Source organism: Acomys russatus, chromosome 14, assembly GCF_903995435.1.
Source record: "Acomys russatus chromosome 14, mAcoRus1.1, whole genome shotgun sequence".
Classification (NCBI taxonomy): Eukaryota; Metazoa; Chordata; class Mammalia; order Rodentia; family Muridae; genus Acomys; species Acomys russatus.
Window position 1 is genome coordinate 40082252 of NC_067150.1, and position 23371 is coordinate 40105622.

The 23371-nt window shown below is 42.0% G+C and overlaps 2 protein-coding genes across 4 annotated transcripts; one reads left to right on the forward strand and one right to left on the reverse strand.

Annotated features, from left to right (window-relative positions):
* Positions 1-10435: 10435 nt before the first annotated feature.
* Positions 10436-17294, reverse strand: Rbm7 (RNA binding motif protein 7). Of its 3 annotated transcripts, XM_051156374.1 has the most exons (6): positions 17151-17294; positions 16358-16464; positions 16094-16256; positions 15193-15280; positions 12637-12727; positions 10436-11734 (listed from the first exon to the last, which is right to left on the reverse strand). In XM_051156374.1, exons 3-6 carry the CDS (start codon positions 16152-16154, stop codon positions 11375-11377), a joined length of 600 nt encoding a protein of 199 aa, XP_051012331.1. In that variant the 5' UTR covers positions 16155-16256; positions 16358-16464; positions 17151-17294; the 3' UTR covers positions 10436-11374. The 3 variants fall into 3 exon arrangements, with proteins under 3 accessions (XP_051012331.1, XP_051012330.1, XP_051012332.1); XM_051156373.1 differs by lacking the exon at positions 16358-16464 and having other exon boundaries at positions 17151-17289; XM_051156375.1 differs by lacking the exon at positions 16358-16464 and having other exon boundaries at positions 11495-11734; positions 12633-12727; positions 17151-17289.
* A 110-nt stretch (positions 17295-17404) lies between these two features.
* C14H11orf71 (chromosome 14 C11orf71 homolog) lies at positions 17405-17963 on the forward strand. Its single transcript, XM_051156379.1, has one exon. It carries the CDS (start codon positions 17556-17558, stop codon positions 17910-17912), a length of 357 nt encoding a protein of 118 aa, XP_051012336.1. The 5' UTR covers positions 17405-17555; the 3' UTR covers positions 17913-17963.
* The last annotated feature ends 5408 nt before the right edge of the window (positions 17964-23371 follow it).

A 23371-nucleotide genomic window follows, 5' to 3' on the forward strand; every position in this document is an offset into this window, starting at 1 on the left:
TGGTTGGTGGCATAGTAATTCTTACCTGGTGAGCTGGTTTTGTGAGACAAACACTGTTGCCTAATCCGAGCTTTAGGGATGCTGCAACCTACTAGTGGATTTCAGCTACTCCACCTACTAACTGCCAAGCTTGGCCAAGAAACGAAAAGATCTTAGAACCATGTGACAAATTATATGTACAATTTTACTGCAGAATAGATATGTATATTATAACGGCATTGCTTAATGAATCATACTGGTTTTACTTTGTAATCATTGGTGCTACTATTCATGGGAAGGAGAACGCTATAGAAACTTTGTTTGTTTTTTTTTTTTAAACAAAGAAACTCACTACAGAACCCAAGCTAGCCTGGAATTCTGCCTCCCAAGTGCTGAGATTAAAGGTGTGCACCACCATGCCTGGCTACAGAGGAACTTGTATCAGCTGTGCTTATTATCAGCCTGAAGTGCTATTTCTTTACATTTTGAAAGAATAACTTTTGTTTTTCACATCTTTAGGCTGGAGAGATGGCTCACCTTCTCCAGTAAAGACACACACGCGCGCGCACACACGTAAAATAGATCTTTCTCGATGGCGTGGTGGCGCACGCCTTTCATCCCAGCACTCGGGAGGCAGAGGCAGGCGGATCACTGTGAGTTCGAGGCCTGCCTGGTCTACAAAGCAAGTCTAGGACAGCCAAGGCTACACAGAGAAACACTGTCTCGAAAAACCAAAACACAACACAAAACAAAATAGATCTTTCTCTTTTAATTACTTTGGTAGTGGTACTTCATACCTTATATCCTAAAAGTCCACACCCATGATTTTCTTTTAAACAATGAATGGTTAAAATTCCAGCTATGTAAATAGCCACAGGAAACCCATTTCAAGAATAAACAGAAACAGTGTATGGGAGTTTGGAAACCTTCCATTTTCCTTCAGCTATAGTAATGTCCTCCTAATACAATGGTAAGTACAGATTAAGTGTTGTTACCATAAACACTCACGTCCCCTAAATTCTAAAGAAATAATTTTTAAAATGGCAAAGGAAAATGGATTTGAATTTATACACAATTTTGCAAAGCTAGGGTGAGTGGGTGAATGTGCTAATTTCATCCCCACTATGATGAAGACCATTTTAGAACTTGTAGAAGGACATGTGACAAAGGCTAAAACATTGTGAATTTAGCTATGAGACAGGTACTTCCTGTGGGGGAAGGGGGATAGCCCAGAAGTTGCATCGACTGTCTCTGTTTTCTACAAGAGGCTACAAAAGTCTGGGCTTTTGTCAGTTTTATTTTTGTTTGAAGCAGGGTCTTACTCATTATGCAGTCTAGGCTGGCCTCAAACTCATGATGCCTTCCTGCCTTCCAAAACCAAGGATCATTTATGACATAACACATTTGGCTCAAGAAATGTTTTTTATTCACATCTCCCTATATCTGTTATTAAAAAAATAAAATAAGCCTTTAAAGGTAACTTCAAGCTGGGCGTGGTGGCACACACTTTTAATCCTAGCACTCGGGAGGCAGAGGCAGGTGGATCACTGTGAGTTCAAGGCCAGCCTGGTCTACAAAGTGAGTCTCGGACAGCCAAGGCTACACAGAGAAACCTTGTCTCGGGAAAAAAAAAAAAAAAGTATCTTCAGAGTGCACCTTGTAACCTTGTATACATGGCCACTTGTTTTTTATTTTTTTGTTGTTGTTGTTTTGTTTTTTAATGAAACCTGAAGTGCATTTTATGTTAATTCAGTTTAACAAACACATACCAAGTACTTAGCTTATAAGGAGCCCTATACCATGAACTGTAGAGGAATGTTAATTCAGAATATGGCTGTTGTGACAAGAGATCACATCCAAAGGTCTTTTAGGTCTGTATGATTGGGCTGGAATACAAAAACGCCTTTAATCCAGGAGATAGAGGCAAACAGATCTGAATTCAAGATCAGCTTGGTATAGAGCAAGTATCAGGTACAGAAAAGCTGAGGTCCAGGCGTGATGGTACATGCCGTTGATCCCAAACAATGAAGGTAAAATTAGTTTGTAGAAGAAAGCACCCATGTTTGAAAGTGATGCCTAAGTGAGTGGCAGAAAAGGTGCTGAGTCAAAGAACATTTAACAGATTAGGATATGCCCAACTCTCACAAGAAAAGAGAGGAAAGGGAAGCTACTTAGGAGGCAGTTTTACCAGGACAGTAATAGAGAGATGAGTTGCAGAGAGAGAGAGAGAGAGAGAGAGAGAGAGAGAGAGAGAGAACGCTCAGGTGATGATGGTACAAACCAGAAAATGAGAAGAAGCCAGAAGATTAGAGCAGATTGCTGAGTTAGTCTGAGGCCAAGCTGAGAAGTTATGGGCTGAAAGAGAAGCCAGATTAAATAAGTCAGCTGGGAGAAGAGTTTGAGTCAGAAAAGCTGAGTTGAAACCAGCCAGCCCAGATCTCAGAAAGAACATGTAAGGGTGAGCTTACTAAACAGTAAGTCTTAGATGCTGAAAACATTCTAGGTCTAGGTTAGATTGAATGGAGGCTAGAAGCTTCCAGGACTAGGCCTAGGTTAGCAGAAGGAGGTACTAAGCCTCCCAGACAACAACTGCACCAGAATAAAAGTTACTTTTACAATGAACCTATTGGAATTTGGAACTGAAAGTTCGCCAAAGGCCAGAGTGTTTAAGGCTCCGTCTCAGCATCATGTTGACAGTTCGTGAAAACTCTGAAAGGTGGGACCTCTTGATAGGTCTTCCTGTCATTGGTGGTGTGTCTTTGAAGGTGAATAGCCTCTCCTCCTTCCTCCTCCTTTGTCTCTTCTCAGTCATGAGTCTGTGGAGGCTTGGCACCACAGCACGCTCCCTGCCAACACGCACCACCCTACCAGAGGCCCAAAAGCAGTGACTCCACCCAAGCATGGACTCAAACCTCTAAAACTGTGTGGCAAAACAAACCATTCTTTTTCCATCAGTTGACTGTCCCAGGTGCCTCATTACTCTAATGGAAGCCGACATAAATGCCAAAGTAAATACCCACTTATGAAGTTAGTTAATGCTCATTATACCAGACACAGTAAATACTCAACATATTAAAGTTGGGGGTTCTTGTTTGTTTGCTTTGAGGGTCATGGGGAGGTTGGAGGGGGGCGGGGTATGTCAGCTCACAGTTCAATAGCACAGCCCTTCATGACAGGGAGGTCCTGGCCTCAAGAGCTTGAGCCAGCTGCTCAAGTTGTATCCACACTCAGGAAGCAGAGACTAGTGAATCTAAGGGAGTTTTAATTTCTAAAATTAGAGTGCTTTGTTTTTTGAAAAAGATTACTTATTTAATGTATATGAGTGTTCTATCTGCATGTACCCCTGTATCCCATTAAGAGGGCATCAGACCCCAGTATAGATGGTTGTGAGGCACCATAATGGTTGCTGGGAATTGAACTCAAGACCTCTGGAAGAACAGACAGTGCTCTTAACCACTGAGCTATCTCTCCAGCCCCTGAGTGCTTTATTTTTATTTTATTTATATTATTTTATAGTTTATTATTTATTTATCTATTTGGTAGGGAAGGAAGTGACTACTTTCCAGTCTGGGAAATGTTACTGCTGAGATAATGAAATAAGTGGGGGCGGGGGGAGCCTGTGTCCTTGCTACCAGGAGTTAGCTCACCCCTTCTGTTTCTCAGGCAAAGAACATTTAGAACATTATACGTATTTGTTTTCTGAAGGAAAGTGTCATGTACACTGGTGTCACAATGAAGCAAGGTAATCAGGCATGGAAAGATGTTTTAATCATGCAAATTTGCTGAAGGGCATTCTATGCCAAATACACAAAAACGGCATTCACATAACCACAACTCAAGACATGTTGATTATACACTTAAGCCCAAAATGACCGTGTGCAAGGAGTGAGGGGATGGGAGAACAAATGAACACTGGAATGCCACTCAACTAATAAAGCAATTGCTTGCTGGGGCATGGTAAGGAGCAGGCTAGAAGAGGAAAGAGTGGGTGTGATATTTCTCAACAGACACATTTTGGGTTTTTGAAGCATGAAAGTATATTCTTTGTTCTAAGGGATTCAAAACTTTTAAAAGAACACAAGTAGTCCTATGTTAAAGTGGAATATCATTACATCTTTGTATATCGAAAACTAGAATTAACAAAAATGTTACAGTGACTCCAGCTTTGCATTATATTTACTGGGACTCAAACTATAGTAATTACATAAGCAGCTAGATCCTTGCCAGCTTTTCTATTATCAATTAGAGAGAAAAATACTGAAGTTACAAAACCAAACAGCCTTCAATTTTTAATTTTCTTTGTTAATTTTGTTGTTGTTAGTGTTTGTATATATAATATGTGGCAGGGAGCAAATGCCTCTGAAGTCAGAGGACAATTTTCAGCAGTCAGTTCTTCCCTTTTACCTTGTTTAGAGACACAGACTCTCTTACTGTTTCTGCCTTGAGATGCGTGTGTGTGTGTGTGTGTGTGTGTGTGTGTGTGTGTGTGTGTGTGTGTGTGTCCTGCCCCAGAGAAGCTGACCTTTGACCCTTCACTGAAGGCATGCTAGGGTTGCAGATGTGTGCCAGCACATCAGCTTTCTTGTGTGGATTACAGGGTATTGTATTCAGCTTATAGGGCTAATGCTGTAAGTGCTTTTATCCACTGAATCATCTTGTTGGCCCACAATTTCTTGTTTTACAGAAGTAAGAGCCAGAAGAGGTGGCTCTCACTTGTAATCGCAGCTCATGGGGAATGGAGGCAGTAGAATCCTGAGATCAAGAGATCCATGGACATACAGGAGGTTCAAGGACAGCCTGGATTCTATGAGACTTTATTACAAAGGGGAAAATAAGCTTCAAATAACAAGCCATAATATAAAAATCAACTACATCTCCCCTTATGCTGACACACCGAATAAAAGTAAGCATGGAAGTGAAGAGCCCGATTTCTAGAATTAGACTGGTTAGATATGAATTAGGCTTCACTCATTATAGCCTCTTTGGGAAGGTACCAAATTTCTCTTCCATAAAATGGTTGAAAGTAGCTTAGCAGCAGTAACAGTTCACTAAGTGCCAGTTCCTAAAAAAAAAGGAATTCACATTTACATATTAACATACCAATACTCAAGCTAAACATGACAGCATGATTTGTTTGCCAACCAATTTTTTTCTCCTTAGTAATATAAGGCTCTGGCAGGCCTGGCCCTTCTCCACCAATCGCTAGAAAACCATTAGATTACATCCCTAGAGCTAGCACCTTTACTTGTCCACTTCCTCCTCCTGAGGCTGACTACCAAGGTGCAGCTATCAAAGTTTTAAAATTCACAAATCAAAAGCCCCCTTTGGTTCACCTAATTAACCTGCTCAATTAAACTTAAACCCCTCATCCTAACATGGGGTTTCCCCTTTCACCTTTATAAACCGCCATTTTGTTGTATGTGCCACATCTGTCTCCTCTTTATCTAGAGGCAGTCCGTTGTTCCTCTCCAGGACAAACATCCCTCCTCCCTCCCTTGTTCCCTTCCCCTTCTCCCTCATCCTCTGTCTCCTGTCTTTTTCTCTTACTCCCTGCTCTTTGTCCTTCTAGGACAAATAAATCTCCTTTGTATTGAGAACTTGGTCTTGAGGTGCCCTGAGCTAATACCATGCCCTTACAGTTAGGGTCTGGGAGGCTGCTTAAGATTTTTATCTATTTGTATGTATGCTTATGTGTGTGCCAAATATATGTGGGCACCCACAGAGACAAAAAGAGGTCGTCAAATCCCCAAGAGCTAGAGTTACAGACAGTTGTGAGCTGCCGAACATCAGTGTTGACAATCAGACTCTGGTACTCTGGAAGAGCAGCACCTTTGTCTTTAACCTCTGTTTAGTTGTGTCAACATGACACAATCTAGAATTACCTCAGAAAGAAATCTCAGTGGAGGATTGTCTAGATCAGGATGGGCCATGGATATGGTTTGTGTACATTATCTTAATGATTACATTAAGTGGGAAGACCTGCCTACTGTGGGTGGCACCATTGCTTAGGCAAGAAACTGTGGTTTGTATAAGAGCAGAGAAATGCATTAATTCTAGCGGGGCATGGTAGCACACACCTTTAATCCCAGCACTCCCGAGACAGAGGCTGGTGGATCGAGGCCAGCCTGGTCTACAAAGCACGTCCAGGACAGCCAGGGCCACACAGAGAAACCCTGTCTCTAAAAACAAAAACGAAACAAGAAAACCAAAAAAGCATTATTAATTCATGCCCCACTGCTCTCTACTGTGGGTGTAACATGACTAGCTGCTTCAAGCTCCTGCTGCCTTGACTTTCTTACAATAACAGACTGTAACCTGAAATTATGAGCTAAAATAAAGCCTTTCTCCCTAAAGTTACTGTTGTCCAAGTAGCATATCACAACAGTGGGGAACAAAATTACAACATATCCTTTAAACAGCACCTCCTGTTTCCCTGTCCACTCCCTATCTCAGGTTCCTGCTGTCCACTCCCCACTTCTTTGTATTTAACTTTTTTTTTTTTTTTTTTTAAGATTTATGTATTATGTATACAGTGCTCTGCCAACATGCATGCCTGCCCGCCAGAAGAGGGCACTCGATCTCATTATAGATGGTCATGAGCCACCATGGGTTTCTAGGAATTGAACTCAGGACCTCTAGAAGAGCAGTTGGTGCTCTTAACCTCTGAGCCATCTCTCCAGCTCCTTGTATTTAACTTTTTGAAGTGACAATATTGTGAACTATTGGTAGTACTCCAAATAGCATTTTCATTTTTTTTCTTTCTCTTTTTTCTGTTTTAGTTTTTCAAGCCTTGGCTGTCTTGGACTTGCAGACCAGGCTGGCCTTGAACTCAGAGATCTACCTGCCTCTGCCTTCCTGAGAGGGGGGATTACAGGTATGCACCACTGTATCTGGCTGTAGCCACTTTGTTTTGGTTTTTTCAAGACAAGGTTTCTCTTTGTAGCCTTGGCTGTCCTGGACTTGCTTTGTAGACCAGGCTGGCTTCAAACTCACAGATATCTGCCTGCCTCTGCCTCCCTGAGTGCTGGAATTACAGGTGTGTGGGACTATACCCAGCAGATAATATTTTAACAGGGCATGGGAGAGACTTGATGGCGCCATGGTAGCTCTGTGCTATGTCAACTTAGCTAACGTAGGAGGATGGTTTCCAGAATTTTCTTTCTATAGTAGTTTCTATTTAGAATTGGTGTTGAATAGTAACGAACTTGGGTCTTTGTTCCAAACTCTTAAAAAAAGCCAGATTTTCTCAGTTGTAGAAGTATCTTCATGACTATCTTCAAATGGTAAGCCCTTAAAGTTTAGGCTGCTGAGGTGACTTAAGGTGGGACCTTCAGGATGGGACTAGGCCAGTTGAGGCTTTGAGCTGCATATTAGTTTGAACCTCCTGGGAGCAAAGAGGCATGGACACTGAGTTCAAACACATAGCCAAAAACTCAACTAATGATGACTACTTAATGGAACTTCAATACAAACTGAAAAATGTTCACACTTTATTATTAGTGTACACGTGTCAGTGTGTACATGCCATTTCACCTGCGTGGAGGTCGAGAAACTCTGGTGTGCACTCTTTCCTTCCATCTTTACATAGGCTCTGGGAATAAGACTCTGGTTGTCAGGCATGCGCAGCAAGTGCCTTTGTCTGCTGAGCCATCTTGCCTGCCCTCCAATGAAGATTCTGGAGGGATAAAAGCTCAGACATGTTTCCCGGTTGATCACAATGCTCTCTGCTTTGCTAGGAAGGTGATTCAACTTGAGGCAAGGGGAGAAAACACAGAAGCTTCACTTCTGAGAACGTCTCTGTCCTTTCCCGTATGCATCGCCTTAGGGGACTGGTTTCAACGGTCACCTTTTTTGCTATAGTAAAACTGTATAAATGTGTATAGTTCTTTCCTGAATTCTGAGTCTTTGTAGTAAACTACAAAGCTTAATGTATAATGGAAACTCCTAAACTTTGCAGCCAATTGGTCAGGCTTATGGGTGGCATGGGAGTTTCTGTATTTCCAGCTTTTGTCTGAATTGTGGATAGTCTAGGAAGACTGAATCTTTACCAGAACTTTGGCCCAAGTCCAAGAAGTTACTCTTAAGAGTTATCAATGCTGTTGACCAAAAAGAAATTTCTATGATGAGAACAGAGATCTGGTTCTTATGTGTCTTCTAAAGGAGCACCTTTGCCTAAAGGATGGAAAGAGAACGAAACCAGGACGAGGCACCTGGGTGGCCACCTGTCCCCGGCACATCATCCTATCCATGGCTCATGCAGTTGTTGTCATAGTTATTTCAAAAACAGCCAAAGCTACACAGAGAAACCCTGTCTTGAAAAATCAAAAACAAAACAAAACAAGCCCAGACTAACAGCTCCTTGTACTCTTTGTTTCCTGAGACACCTTCTGCTACCTGGGAGCTCTGCTCTCTGTCCCCTGCTAAAGCTCCCAGCTATCAATCTACAATAAACTTGTTGTAAAACTCTTCCTGAAGACTGAGTTTCATCCTTTGAATTCTCCCACCCCCCCCCCCCCCTGGCCATCCCTCCCCTCTTTTTTTTTTTTTGGTTTTCTAGACAGGGTTTCTCTGTGTAGCCATGGCAGTCTTGGATTCACTCAAACTCACAGCGATCCGCCAGCCTCTAGAATTAAAGGTGTGGGCCTCCACACCCAGCTCATACTTTGAATTCTTAAGACAAGAACCTGGAAGCTACTGACTCAGGGCAGCTCCTGAGTTTCTGGGACTCTAGTTCCTTGTAAAAAGCTACATCGTTCTCAAAGACAAACTGTCACCCACAGGCTGTAGTGTCTGAACACTTGGTCTCCAGGGAGTGGGGCTTTGAACCTTTAGGTGGTAGGGAACAGTTGAAGGAAGCAAGCACTGGGGAGCTAGGGGATCCTTGCAAGTCCTTCTTGGCCCCATGGACATGAACTGAACAAGCCGCTGTCACCGCTGCCATACTGCTGTGGACCCATTCTACCATGCCTCCTACTCTCTAACAGACCAACAAAATTATTATTAACAACAAGTAGCTGACTGGCTATGCTTATTCTATGGCAGAAGAAAATTCCCCTAGAAACATACACAAAAATAAACCACCCTCCTTTATTTCTGCCATGTATTTTGTCACAGTTACAAGGAAGATAACTAAAACAAAAGGGAAGTAGCAGGCATGGCTCTTTAGAATCTGGAAGACACTACAGGATAATAGGCATTGTGGGACTTCATGCATTGTTTATCGGTTGCCTTAGGTTTTATTTTTGGTTTTGATTTTTAGAGATAGGGTATCTCTACATAGCCCTGGCTGTCCTGGAACTCGCTCTGTAGACCAGGCTGACCTCAAATTCACAGCGATCCACCTGCCTCTGCCTCCCGAGTGCTGGGAGGTACTACCACCCTGCTGATTGGCTTAATTCGGTGTGGGCACTCAGTCTTAGATTTTCTAGCTCCTGTCACATGGGACACAAATCTGCACAGCTCTACAGCTAAGACTGAGACAAATAAAAGCTCAATTTAGTTTTTAGGTTTTTCTAATTCCTTCCTATTCAGTTTTGCTCTTCAGTTGTCCTTTTCAACTAATAATCTAACTGACCCATGGTGAGTTAGACCCAATACCAGATGTATGCCAGCAAACTAGTACATCGGCATCAAAACTGTTAAGTTCTATCCCCGTAATAAACCTCTACATGACTCAGCTCTGCTATTATCATTTGTGAGATATAGACCAGCCACTGACTGAAAAGTAACCCCCCCCCAAAAGTAAACCAACAAACTCACTGGGAATTCAACAGAAATGCTGACTCTATAGCGTTTTGACCCTGCTGCAGTTTGTAAGAATACTACCACCAACATGGCCAAGCCCCTGAGCTTTAAGGGTATACTCCAGGCACTAAAGTATAGTAATTCTTTTAAGAGAGGCTCCTAGATTATAGTTATGGAGTTTTCAACAGTTGTCTATACTGAATCCTCTGAGACTCACTCACTCTGCCTGTTTACAAAGTACAGATATTTAGATTAGTTGGTTCAACTGGGTAATGCTGAAGGGAAATAAGTCATTGGATCTTCTACAGATTGTTGCCCCACCAAAAGCTAGTGCACCAAGATTATTCTGACATGACTTAGTCCAAACTAGATAAATTGCAATAAAGTTTATTGCTAATATCTACAAATCTACCAAGTCTCCATGTAGATACCTAGAAATAAATATGCTTAAGCAAACATTAAAAAAAAACAAAAACCTAACTCTATGCGAGGTGGGGACACAGCTTCATAGCCTGGACACGTAGAACATCTGGGTGTAGAAAGCAGACAAAGGAATCTATGTTGGTAAGAGTCTAGCCGTGAATCAAGGCATATCTACAACAGACTGTAAGATGGGTAACCTTACCAAGCAAAGGGTGAACTGGCATGATTAAAAGTACACTGCTAACTTACTAGATACCCGATGTCAGTGATGCCAAAATAAAGGGACACGTTCTCTTTTTATGTATTTAATATATTAAAAGGAACATAGTATTAATACTGTGGTATAAAGAGGATCTACATTTTTCACAGAATGAATTCTTAAAAACGATTTTGCAGTGAAAGAGCATCGGATCTTGAAGCATGGAAGTTTTGTTAAACAGAACTTCAAAATTATAACCCTTGTAGTGAAACATTTTGCCATTTTCTCTATGTATTAACATCATTGTTCCTCTAAAAAGAATTTTCATTAACACTGTCTTTTATGTAAAAAAATATATATGTAGATATTTAACTTCCTGAGTGACTAGTCATACATCAAATATAATTAATGAATTTCAAAGTTCTTAGAATGAACTAGTATAGACTCATTAATGTATGTTCAATCGTGATAAAATTCAAGAGCATACCACAGAATTTGTACTTAAATTCTGAGTTAGGAAATACGATTTATCCCCAAACAAAAGCAATAAACTGTTTTAAGTAAACTATTAATAAATGGATTACTGAGAAGTTCTATTTTCTCATTTATTAACAAAATGCAGACAGCCATGTCAGACTACGGATTTGGATGCTTCCTATTATACACACCAAAATGATTCATTACCAAGAAATGTCTTGCAACACAAAAGGGTGAGATAATTAAAATACTTGCTTTAAAGCACAACCAATCTATACAGCTCATCTCTCCTGGACTGTCTGAAGTGACCAGAATGGTGACACACTCTTTTGTATAAAACCCTCCCTCTTCAGAAACCCGAAGGTAAAGCAATTAGAGCAACAAACGAGGAGCCACAGTTCTCTATGAAACTGCTGCTATGTTTAAAAAAATTTTTTCAAAGACAGGTAGAAAATTGTGGGGCTACTCTGGATAACTTCTAGAAATATTTCTGGAACAACTTAATTAAAAGGACCTAAAATGGCCCTGTAAACAATGTCCTTGGAATGCTCGTTAATGTCGAGATGAGGGCCACTTCCCACCTCTACTGCTGTCCCTCCTGTTATCATAGTCATGGCTCCAGCCATCATGACTCCTGTCATCATAGTAGAATTCCTCTCGGCTTCCTCTGTAATGATAGTCAGACCCGTGGTCAGCGTAGCGCTGCTCGCGGCTATAATGTCTGTCTGCTAGGTAGGGGTGAGAATTCTGTCTTTTCCGCTGGGATGATAGTGCATCTTGGCGCCACTGGGAGCTGGAAGACTGATTAAAGCTATGACCATGTGGTTGAACTGATGCTGAAAATCCCGACTGATCTGCATGTGGAGAACCAAATTTCCCAACATATGACATCTGTCTGAAAACACTGTTCATCTGAGGGAAAAAAAGAAATAAAAATAAAGACATCATTCAAAGTGATTAATCTACGAATCACTAACACACAAAGAACTAGACCTTCACTAACATTAGGAAAAGCTTTGAGAGGTGGCATAAAATCGGAGTGCTAAGAAAATGAACTTAACACAAAGAAGCCAATTCATAGGAGAAGAGTGTAGAATCATCCAGAGTGAGTTCTGAGAAAGAGAACTAAAGTAGCAAAAATAGGTCAGTCATCTTAGAAGCTGTTAAGGGTTGATGACAAAAGCTAGGTGTCGTGGCACATGTCTTTAAACACAGCATTCTGAAGGTAAAGGCAGGCAAATCTCTCTAAGTGCAAGGCCAGCCTGGTATATAGAGCTTGCGGACAGCCAAAGCTACATAGTGAGACCCTGTCTCAAAAAAGAAAAGAAAAAGAACAAAAGATAGTTGATTTGGTTTTAGGTTAAATTCCATGATATTACAAAAACCACTTCAAGGAAGTTGGTCTAGAAGATACATGCTAATTATTGAAAATATAACAATCTGGGGGCTGGAGAGATGGCTCAGAGGTTAAGAGCACTGCCTGCTCCTCAAGAGGTCCTAAGTTCAATTCCCAGCAACCACATGGTGCCTCATAACCATCTATAATGAAATCTGGTGCCTTCTTCTGGTGGGCAATCACAAATGCAGGCAGAACGTTGTATACATAATAAGTAAATCTTTAAAAATATATATAATGATCATGCTAGTCTAAATATTCAACAAAGTATTAAGAATAAAAATTAAAAGTTAATTTATGCCTAAAGAATGTAAGTAATGAAACTGACAGAGAAGCTAAGTGAAAAGTTATCTGATAAAACTTTACCTCAAGTGTGACTTTGTCTTAGCATATAAATTGGAAAGAAAAAATTGCCTACCACTGCTTGCCGCTGATAATCTTCTGGAGAAGAAAAGGACCTCTGGACCATCTGCGCTGATGGAGTCACGTTACCCACCATCCTTTCATAGCTGCAAAGAGAAACCAAGAATGATGAGTGAGCATCATTCAACAAACACCACCAGTCACAAGTGAGACAGTTCTCAAGGATGAAAATGATTAAGACAAGCTCAGTTTCTATGTGTTATAAGATTGGAATACCTGGAAGAAAGAAAGGGCATTCCATTTTAGGTTGGCTAATCAAGGACAACCTTTCTGAAAAGGAGACATTTAAAGTAAAAGAGAAATATGATGACTGCCTGGAGGCAGGATAGTTCCAACTGTGGGACTGGCTAGGAGCCTAGGAGTCAAACAGAGTTCTGTAACCTGGTGTCTTCTGGGAATACCACACTGCTTTCCTCTTGTGTTTCCTATGGCTACCTTACCACTACAATGGCAGACACAAAACCAACATGGCCAGCACACATCTAATTAGTGCAATCATTCAGACTGAGATTACCTCACTATAAATGAAGGAAACAAAGTAAAGAAACAATAAATTTTACCTTTTCAAACTTGAGTCATTAGGTAGGCATTTCTGAGACATTAAACTGGAAAGGTCTGGACAAATAACCATTTATTTCACTGTCTTTATGTTGATTAGACTCAGTGAAGGTAAGAAAAATAAGGAGTTCTCCTTTAGTTTCTGGGCAGAGGGGTGTTTCAGAGCAGATTATGTGTCCAGATGCTAAGAGGGGCAAAGGCATAATTTATTTTATGCCAGGGTATTAAAATGATCCATGCTAGCCTATGATTAAAGCTAAGAGCAGTGACTAGTATAGTTCCTCAACTCTCCCAAGAAATTCCAACAGGAAAAGGATATCTTTGACTGAAGATACTCTGAGAGCCAACTGATAAGTGTTTAAACATCACTAATTAATTTCAGCTGACAAAAAAAGGACACAGGAAGAGCAATGTTTTTGTACTATTGCTTTTTACAATCCCTCCTCCCAACAACTCTGCATAGCAGCCACCCAATTCTCTCCAGCTTTGGCAATACTTTAATCCAAACCAAGCTGATCCAACAGCCCCACAAGGTTGCTGCCAATAGCTTCCTAATTGAACTTTCTTTCCCTATTGCCCCTTTTAAGGCATACTTCTCCCACTGTAAGGAAGTAGCTCTGTGAACTTGTAACTTCTTATCATTCTGCTTAATGCTTTCCTCCTGTCTAGGATAAAATCCTCCAGAACTTGGCTGTAGCCCTATAAGACAGCATATACTCAGCTTTTATGTACTTCATCAAAACTCCCCACTGCCCTTACTGTACTGGCTGCTTTCAGTTCCTCCTTCATCTGCATCATCTCCTGCTGTTAAAATTCTTTCAAAGGTCTTTCTACTCCTTCTCTTGAGTGTAGGAGAATTTTAGCAGACTTGTATCTGGCATGAATCTAGAGTGATGGCACCTAAGCTTTCAAGTACCCTTTTGTCAGTGTTTGTTATCTGAGATATCGTCGGGTTATTTGTTTGAAGGATTCTCAGAGCCTTTGCATATAACTTAGTCCAGACAGGCCTGGCAAACCAGAAAGTCTCCTATGGCTGAGAATTGCTTAGGTGATGGGTTTTTCAAGACAACCCCTAGACCAGATTAAACTGACATGCTATAGGTACCTTTCTGTCAGTGTTCAGACCTTGAGAGGAGGATCCCCTGCTGCTGAGATGCCTGAATTCATCCTACAATGAGTGCCTCTCTTTCTTAAGAGCAATCGTTCCTGTGTAACCCAGAACGCTGATAAGTGAGAACTAATTAAAGTAATTAAATAGCCACACAGTGCATGTTTCATCTAGATCTAAGGCTCTACTTGGCAGTATATCTATCATATTGTGGCTTGACTACACCCCCTAGGCTTGTCACCACACACAGCTTATAAGCAGTTCAAACTGAGGCAAGCTAACCTCTATTCCATACTTTCTGCACCAAAGAGTAAAGTAAATCCTACTTCATACAGTTGCTTTGAGAAGCAGCTGCAATCATACATGGAAAAGACCTGTCCATACATGACAGGTAAATGGTCAATATTTCTTAAATGAAACTCTATAAATGGGCATGTTATAGCTCTACTAAATTTAGAAACAAACACAAAAAACAAAACCACCATCCACAGCAAACAAATTGAGTTAGGTAAATATAGTACTACCTTTAACCTTCAACAGCTACAGGGATTTCAGAGATCATTTTATTCACTTTTCTTTCCTTACAAAGGATAGGACCAGAGAAAGGAGGCTAAGACAGCAGCTTGCAGAGGTAGAAGGGGTAGATCTACTACTCTGCAGTGCTGTTAACTCAGCCCAGTGCTCACAAGGTGCTCTTAAACAAGCTACATTTAACTTAGTGCAAAAGAACCACAGATGCCTCCAGTCTCCTTAAAAACAGAGGCATGGCGTAGTCTAGCATAGGCAGCAGCAAAGCAGCAGAAATCTTACTCACTCGTGCATTCTGAGGTCATTAACTCAGAAACTTTCTGATAAATGACTTTAATAGTAAATGAGAAATAGTACCTGTTAGGAGATGTGGAGGTAGGGCTTACATTTCCAACGTGATGCTGGGAGTATGACACACTGGTATCCTGAGAAGCGTGACTACTTCCTAGAATGAGGTAATTTCAAAATTTCTAATTGAAAACCAAAAATCCCAACAATTTGAAATGTTTCCTTTAGGCTAAATTACCCCAAAAGAGATAAAAACAACTTAAAAGTAACACCAACCATCGCAAACTAAAGCAAAACAACAAACAAAAACGAAACAAGCAAACAAACAAAAAAACCCCACCACTCAAATTGCTATAGACTGTCTCACAATTTCTTAAGTACATAATACAAGACTGCAAAGGAAAGCATTCCGAACATGATACTACTTAATGTAGAAACAGCCACTCTGACCATGGCATTCAGAACTCCATACTATAAATGAATGGATGAAATGCCTTATTCTAGCCACACAGAACAGCAGCAACAAAATCAAGATTTGTAAAACACAAAGCACCCTGGGAAATAGCAAAATTTTCATCATTATTTACTCCCTAATCCCAATCTTTAAAATAGCAGTATGGTGTCCACTGCTAGAATCTCAGCATTTGGGAGGTAAAGAGTTCAAGGACCAAAGCCAGGCATGGTGGTGCATGCCTTTAATCTCAGACTCAGGAGTAGGCTAAGGCAGGTGGTTCAAGGCCAGCGTGGTCTACAAAGAGAGTCCAGGACAGCCAAGGCTGTTATACAGAGAAACCCTGGGGGGGGGGGGGGGGGGAAGCCATATATGCCTTACAAAGTGAGTTTGAAGCTGGCCTTCAATACCTGAAACCCTGTCTCAGAAACAAAACCAAACTGGAATAGTAAAGTTCAAAGCAAAAGCAAAAAACAACCCAAAACCCTCTCCCTATTACCACTATATCTGAGCCATTACCTGATCTAAACTGAATTTTGATAGGCCTCCCGAAAAGTTTGATTCCATTGAGAAGATTCATGGCATAAGGAACAGACACCTCGTGCTTGAAATTCACAAACGCAAACTGCTTCAGTTTGCCATCTTTATCTTTTGGGATTATCACCTTGATTACTGGTCCAGCCTGCAAAGAAAAGTATTCAGAACTTAAAACAAGGCGCTTCCAGGAAAACATTTAAATATCAGAAATAAACGAGAATGCAAGCCTGTCATGGTGGCACATGCCTGTAGTGTCAGCAGTCAAGAGGTGCGGGCAGGAGGATCGGCTCAAAGTCAGCCTCGGAGTTCCAAGGCTACCAAGGCTATAAAAGACTGTCTCTCTGTTTCAAATACTATAAGGAAGAGAACACAAAGCTTCAAACAAAGGTATGTAGTCAAAACCTCATTAAACACAAAATGCTCAGACAACCGCTGGGTACATACTTTCCTTCAAGTAAGGGTAACAATTCTAGTTCTGATTGAAACCGAGATAATCTGGGGAAAGCTTTTAATTCTATTACTTATAATATTTATAGAGAAAATACAATACTAAATCTGCACCCAACATTTACAAAGTGGGTTCTTCGACTAAAAAAAAATGACTTCCGCAACGATCAATCAAATATAGCCAACTATTGAGTCATAATACAAGAGGGGGCAGGGTAGGTCGAATTTTTCGCACTTTTTAGATAAACGCTCCAATGTTGCTTTCCTACATTATGTTTATGCAGTTTTAAAAAACATTTTAATATCTCAAGTTCTTACGCAAGTTAAACAGAAAGACAGAAGAGAAAACAAAGCGTGTGCAACGAAGCAAAGGCCAGTTAACTCAACGGGTAGGTGAGGTACGCGGGAAAGGGAAAACAATGTTGAGGTTCCACCTCGGATCCCTGGCCTTCACTCAGATGGAGACGCAGATGCCCCCATCATCAGACGTCACTTTTATCCCGAACGCCCCGGGGTTCCGGCCTGGCGCGCTCCGCTCCTTAGTTGGGCCCATCGATGCCCCAGCCGCCCCGGGACCGCGCTCGCCCCTTACCTGGTGGAACAGCTCGAAGAGCAGCTCCTCCGTCACCTTCGTCTCCAGGTTACCCACGAACAGAGTGCGGTCGGCCTCTGCGGCCGCCGCCCCCATCTCCCCGCCGCTTCCAGTCTCTGTCCCAGGCTGCCAGCTCGCGGCTGATCGACGCTACTGCGCACTCTCAGAAACACTCGTTCTGACGTCACGACGTAAACGCCCGTCGCGCGCAAGCGCAAGGCAGGCCACGTATGCGCGCGGGAGAAGTGCCCATTTCCGGCTGCTGCCCCTTCCACCGTTGCACTAAAAATGGCGCCTGGGGTTGGTAACTGTTGCGTCCGACGCGGCCTGGAGTGATCTGCGGCGCTGCCGAGGCCCCAGTTTGATCGACGTACGTCTAGCAAACACTGCGGGCGGTGTTTGAAGATGGCCCAGAACTCGGTGTCGCTCTCCGCCGGCGATCAAGCCAACAGGGTGGCCTACCGGTCCTCCCAAGGAGATCTCAACCCGTCGGCCATGGCATGGGCGATGGTCTCCGGAGACAGCTTCCTGGTTACTAGTCTCGATCCGAATCAGCCAGGAGGACCTCGGCCGCCAGCGCGACCCAGCGTTCGAACCGACAGACGTCGAATGCCCGTCGGTGGCCGCAGCCGTAGCCGAAGCCGCCAAGGCAGATTCTCGCCTTACCCGATCCCAGGCGTCAAGCTCGACCTCTTAAGAAGTGTGCTGCAGCAGCGTCTGGTTGCGTTGGGAAATGCCCTCGCAGCCCGAATCTCAGCGTAGAACGAATGCCTCCCCCTCACTTAGCTTGCAAACAAGGCCTCCCTGAAATCATTTCTTGGTGTAACAGCAGTCTTATTTTTACTGACGTATTTTGCCGATAAACAATTAACATAGCCCTATCAAAGAAAGGTTTGGCCGGGCATAGTGACACACATTTAAAATCTCAGGACTCGGGAGGCCCGCCAGTGTTACGTAGTTGGGGGGGGGGGGCTTAATATCAATCCATCAGGGCCCAAGAAGAGCGTAGGAGGAGTTTTGTTAGGAAGTCACAAAGCCAGGTGACTGTGAATGTTGTCTCTTGTAGCCCAGGCTTGCGGCAGACTTGCCATGTATTAAGGATGGTCTTAAACTCATCCTCCTGCCTGTGGTCCCAGGCTCAAGGCACACACCCTGCTTGAGTAACAGTTACTAATACGGAATCCAGCTGTACCTGAGTTCCACAACTCTCCCTGATTATTTGAGCCTTTTTAAATTCAAGCATTTGTAACTGCTTTCCTCTTTACCTAACAAATGTCATTCATCACATTGTTTTATGTTTACACCTTTTCTCACTACCTAACCCAGCCCCCTCTTCTTTAGGAATGTCTACAGACTCCAGCTTTTTGGTTTGGTTTTGTTCTTGCCAAGGTCTCAATAGCCCTGGCTGTCCTGAAATTGACAGACCTGACTGCCTCTGCCTCCCCAGTGCTGGGATTAAAGGCCTGCACCACAAGGCCTGGCCAGACTCCCAATCATAAACATACTAACAAGTACTATTCCAAGTTAAGTCAATATGCATACCCTTCCAAAGACTTCAAATTAATTTCTGTATGTGTCATACCATTTACTTAACTCCAACTTCGTTAATATGAATTTACTGTCCCAAAATAGGCTGGTGGGATGGAAGTCTAAATCACAGCCACGTACATGTTTTCTACTCGCTGTTGATCCCTTGAAATCTTTTGTCTTTACTCTTTCAATCTTAGAATGGTTTCATAAAACTAGTGAGACAGGGGCTTGCTGTGTTGCCCAGATTGGTCTAGAACTGGAAATCCTACTTACGGGTCTCCAGTGGTAGGCGTGTACCCATCACCTGCTGAACTTCACACATCCCTGCCCTCCAGAGCCAGAAGTGCACTCTGGATGGATGGAGAAGCTAATAGGTAATGGCCACACTAGACTGTTAGTGTATCGTAATGCTATTCAGTCTCAGTTATGCTGGCTTCCCATGATAACTGTTATCATGGTTCTCTTAGGTGGCTGATCATTCATATACTAATTTTTTTTCTCTTAATCATGTATTCCCCAGAGTGGTATTGGGAGAAAGTTTAGAGGATATTTGTTTTCAGAGCCTCATCTCTTCAGATACATTTAGAAAGCAAAATTGCCACATACTACACAGTGATTGTTAGAGCCACATCTGAAGATGAAAATTTTAATATCGTGAATATATAGTGAGAATATTGGAAATTGTAGCAAAGTTGCTGATACTAACATTAGCTGCTTTTAATTAATTGAGTGCATGGCCTTGTGCTAGAGACTATTGTTCAGTAGGTTGAGCTGATTGAATTATTCTATACCTGCCGTTGCCTGCATTAGGCACTTAGAATTAGCTAGAAAGCAAGATACATAGGCAGCCTCACTCACATGGAGCTTTAGAGTATGTTACTTGAATCTCACAGCAGCTCATAAGAAGGATATTGTACTTTAATTTTGTTGCTGGGGTAGTCCAAAAGTGAGGTGGATTTTCCAGGCTTCCAGTTGAGGTAGAGCTTGCAGCCTTTTAGCCAAGGTTCTGATCTGAACCTTGCAACACAGACACATACCTTAGTAGTTTACTTTAACAATTTTTCTAAAGATAACCTATAACTATCTCAGGTAACTGAAAGGAAGTTACCAACAGCTTTAATCAAAATCACGGTTGAGAAAAGAATGCTGCATGTATATTACAGGTTTTAGACTGGGGAGGCATGCCAAAATGGAAGTTGGAAAAATTGTGCAGTCCTAAAACTTAGAGGTGTCTAATGTTGGCAAATGCCCCCTCAAAGGCAGTTATGTCAAAGAGTTCAGATGAGGTTGAATCCTTTCAATATTTATCGACTACTTTGTGTGCAAATAGGGCTAAAGGACTTCAGGTCTTGCCCATTTAACCTCTAATTCTGTACTGAAATGTTTTTCCATTTAAGTTGGACATTGGAAAGTAGGAATTAAAGTCTTATGATAAAAAAAAAAAGGTCAATACCTCAGCAAATGACACTATAGCATGAATAAGGGTGCTAAGTAAAGACAACAGCAGGCTCAAGTTTCTGGGACATCTTCTAGATGAGATTTGTAAATGAAGGAACAAGAACCTGTCATGAAAACCTAAAAGTGCATTGTGCAAGGGAGGAACCGAGGGAGTTGACTTCATTTCTGTTCTGGTATGTATATGGCCCCCAGGAGTCAGATCTGGTTGACTGTTTTTTGTGTTTCCTTTGGAAGGAAAAGAGCCTCTCCATTATCGTAAGTGGAAGTCAGTGGATGTCCAAATCCGTTTTCTTAGTATGTGCAGAAATGTCATTTCCAAGTAGTAGCATTTATTATGTCTAGTGAAGGACTTGAGAACAGACTTTTGAGAAACACTGACTAGCTGTGAAGAGACAAGGAAGAGGAATGTGAGGGCTAGTGTGTATACAAAGACTAGACTGTGGAGGTAGGAACCAGTGTAAACCTTTGAAGTTACCCCAAATGGAGAAGTGAATGTTCCCAATGACAGGCCATATTAGGCTAATGCACAAAATGTCCTTGCACTGCTGGTAAACAGATTCTATGAGTAGTCTGGAAAGGTAACATGTCTTTATAAGCAACTGGGGCTAAGCAGCGGATAGCTTGTGTAGAAGTGGGCTCCTGTTAGCTTGCTTTCTTAGAGAATTAAAATTCTAAAAGCATTTAGAGTGTTAAAAGGATACCAGTGGAGCCACTGGGAGAAGGTAAGAGTTTGCAGAAAGCCTCAAAGACTTGAGTGCCATCCCTGGATCCCTCAATGGAAGGTGAGAGCTTGCTCCCAAAGGCTGTGTGATGAGACTAGTAACAAAAGACTAATGAGACTTACCTAGTACTAGATGGTGTTTATGAGAGTGATTGTAGAGGGAAAGGAGAGGGAGGGAAGTCCTACAGGAAGAGCGATCATCCTAAGACCCCAGTGCTTTCCAGCCAGCCTCATGCATTTAGTTCATTTATCCAGACCTCGTTAACATCTTTGGTCTCCCCAATTACTGTAAAAACTGCATATTTGGGGCTGGGTGGTGGTGGCTCACACTTTTTTATTCATTTTTATTTTTGTTTTTGTTTTTCAAGACAGGGTTTGTCTGTCCTGGACTTGCTTTGTAGACCAGGCTGGCCACCACGCCCGAGCTTACACTTTTAATCCCAGTACTCAGGAGGCAGAGGCAGGTGGAACTCTGAGTTCAAGGCCAGCCTGGTCAGCAGAATGATTTTATAAGCAACTGGGGCTAAGCAGCTGGATAGCCAAGGCTACACAGAGAAACCCTGTCTCAAAAAACCAAAACCAAAACTAACAACAAAAAACCTGCATGTTTCCTTAGCTAATCAAATGCTTAACTGAATATAGTTCCTCAACGCCAATGCCCTGACCTATACCCTGCCCCTTTTCACTTGCAAAGTCTTCCTCAGCTGGCCTGTATTTAGCTGGACACAGTGTCTTCTTCCCCCCACGTTCCTCTTCCTTCCTCCTCCTTTTGTCTCTTCACAGCTGGTCAGTGTTCCACAAGGTCTGTCCTCAAGTCCTTCACTAGACATAAATGCTACTACTTGGAAACGATACAGGGACAATGAATTTGGCAAGTGACACATGTTTTATGACCTCAGGGAGCCCTAGTGTGTGATAGAATGTTAAAAGTTTAGATAACTTCTTAGAGGAAAGACCACATCTTCACTTGAAGTGATGTTTGACAGCTTATTTGTCCACTTAATTTTTGTATACTTTATTCCAGAGAGATAATCTCCAAGAATAGTTGGAGAACCTGCTAATGCTTTAATAAGACCCACTTTCTCATAGATTAGGGCAGATTTTAATAAGTTTCCAGAGTGTTCTTGGGCAAATAATTGGGTCAGGTTACCAAAACCTAAGCTGTTCTGCAAAAGATTGACTATTTCTGTCAGTGTCCTGTTGGGTAGGAAGGAAGGGACAGCACATGTACAGCTGCAGAGCCCCTGACACAGCATGAAGACTGGTGTTACTAAGGATTATGTCTCGTGTAGACAGGTAGGTACAGTTATTTCTTAAGGATCTTGTAAAAAAATTTTTTTTTGAATAGTGGTTTAGTTGGATTCTTTCCCTGGAATATCTGAGGGCAGCCCTCCTTTAATCAGAAAAAAAAAAAAATGTTTGCATTTGGCTTCCCAAAGACCTGAGAGTCCCTGAAGCATGGTGACTGAGAACTTGCACAATCCAGCACATACACTTAAGGCTTCTTATGACCTCACAAATCTGCATTGTCAGGCCTAACAGTTCCCCTGGTGCTTGTTCACTTTTGCCTCGTACCCAGCTTCCTAGTGCCTCTAACTAGTTAACCCTTTTTCTACCAACTAAAACTAAATCAAGGTGGTACGTGCCTTTAATGCCAGCACTTGGGAGGCAGAGGCAAGGGTATCTCTGTGAGTTCAAGGCCAGGCCAGTTTCGTCTACAAAGTAAGTCCAGGACAGGTAAGGCTACACAGAAAAACCCTGGCTTGAGAAAAAGAAAATACATTATACAATGTTAAAGCCAACGTTAACCAGGAAAACAAAGTATATGGATTTGCAGAGCTGGAAAAGTACAAGCATTTGGTATGCTTACCTAGCAACTACTTATCCTCCATATTTGGTTTTTCTTTGTCTTGGAGCCTACTCTTTGTTCAATTATTTGTCATAATGCTTCACACTCAACTCTAGGGACAGATACAATCTGTTCTATCATCTAATGTAAGTGTTGTGGGGCATTCAACATACTATTTAAAAACATACCTATAAAGTATGGCCAAGAGTAGGTAGTGCTTGCTAAATGAGTGAGTGAGTGAATGAACGAACGTCATAGGCTATTTCTCCTCAGAATCAAACTTGAAGAAACATTCCAAGAAGGCAAGGGCAATGTTACATGTATTACCCAAATGTTATATATATTGCCCAAATATATATAATTTAGCGTGTATGTGTAACATTCAAGTACTGTGGAAGCTGTGTGAGACTCAGAGGACAACTTTCCAAGTAAGTTCTGCCATACCACATGGGTTCTAGAGATGCAGGTCACTGGGCCTGGTGGCAAGCCATCTCGTTAGCCAGGAGGACAGCACTTGTTAGCACGCTGGTCTCAGATCTTACTGGAGTAGATGCATATAATAAGACAAATTGTGCTTTAAACTTTGCTTCACTTTACAATCAACCTGCCTCTGGGACTGTAGTAGAAAGTTAGATCCTAATTCAAGATTTCAGCACTTAAGCA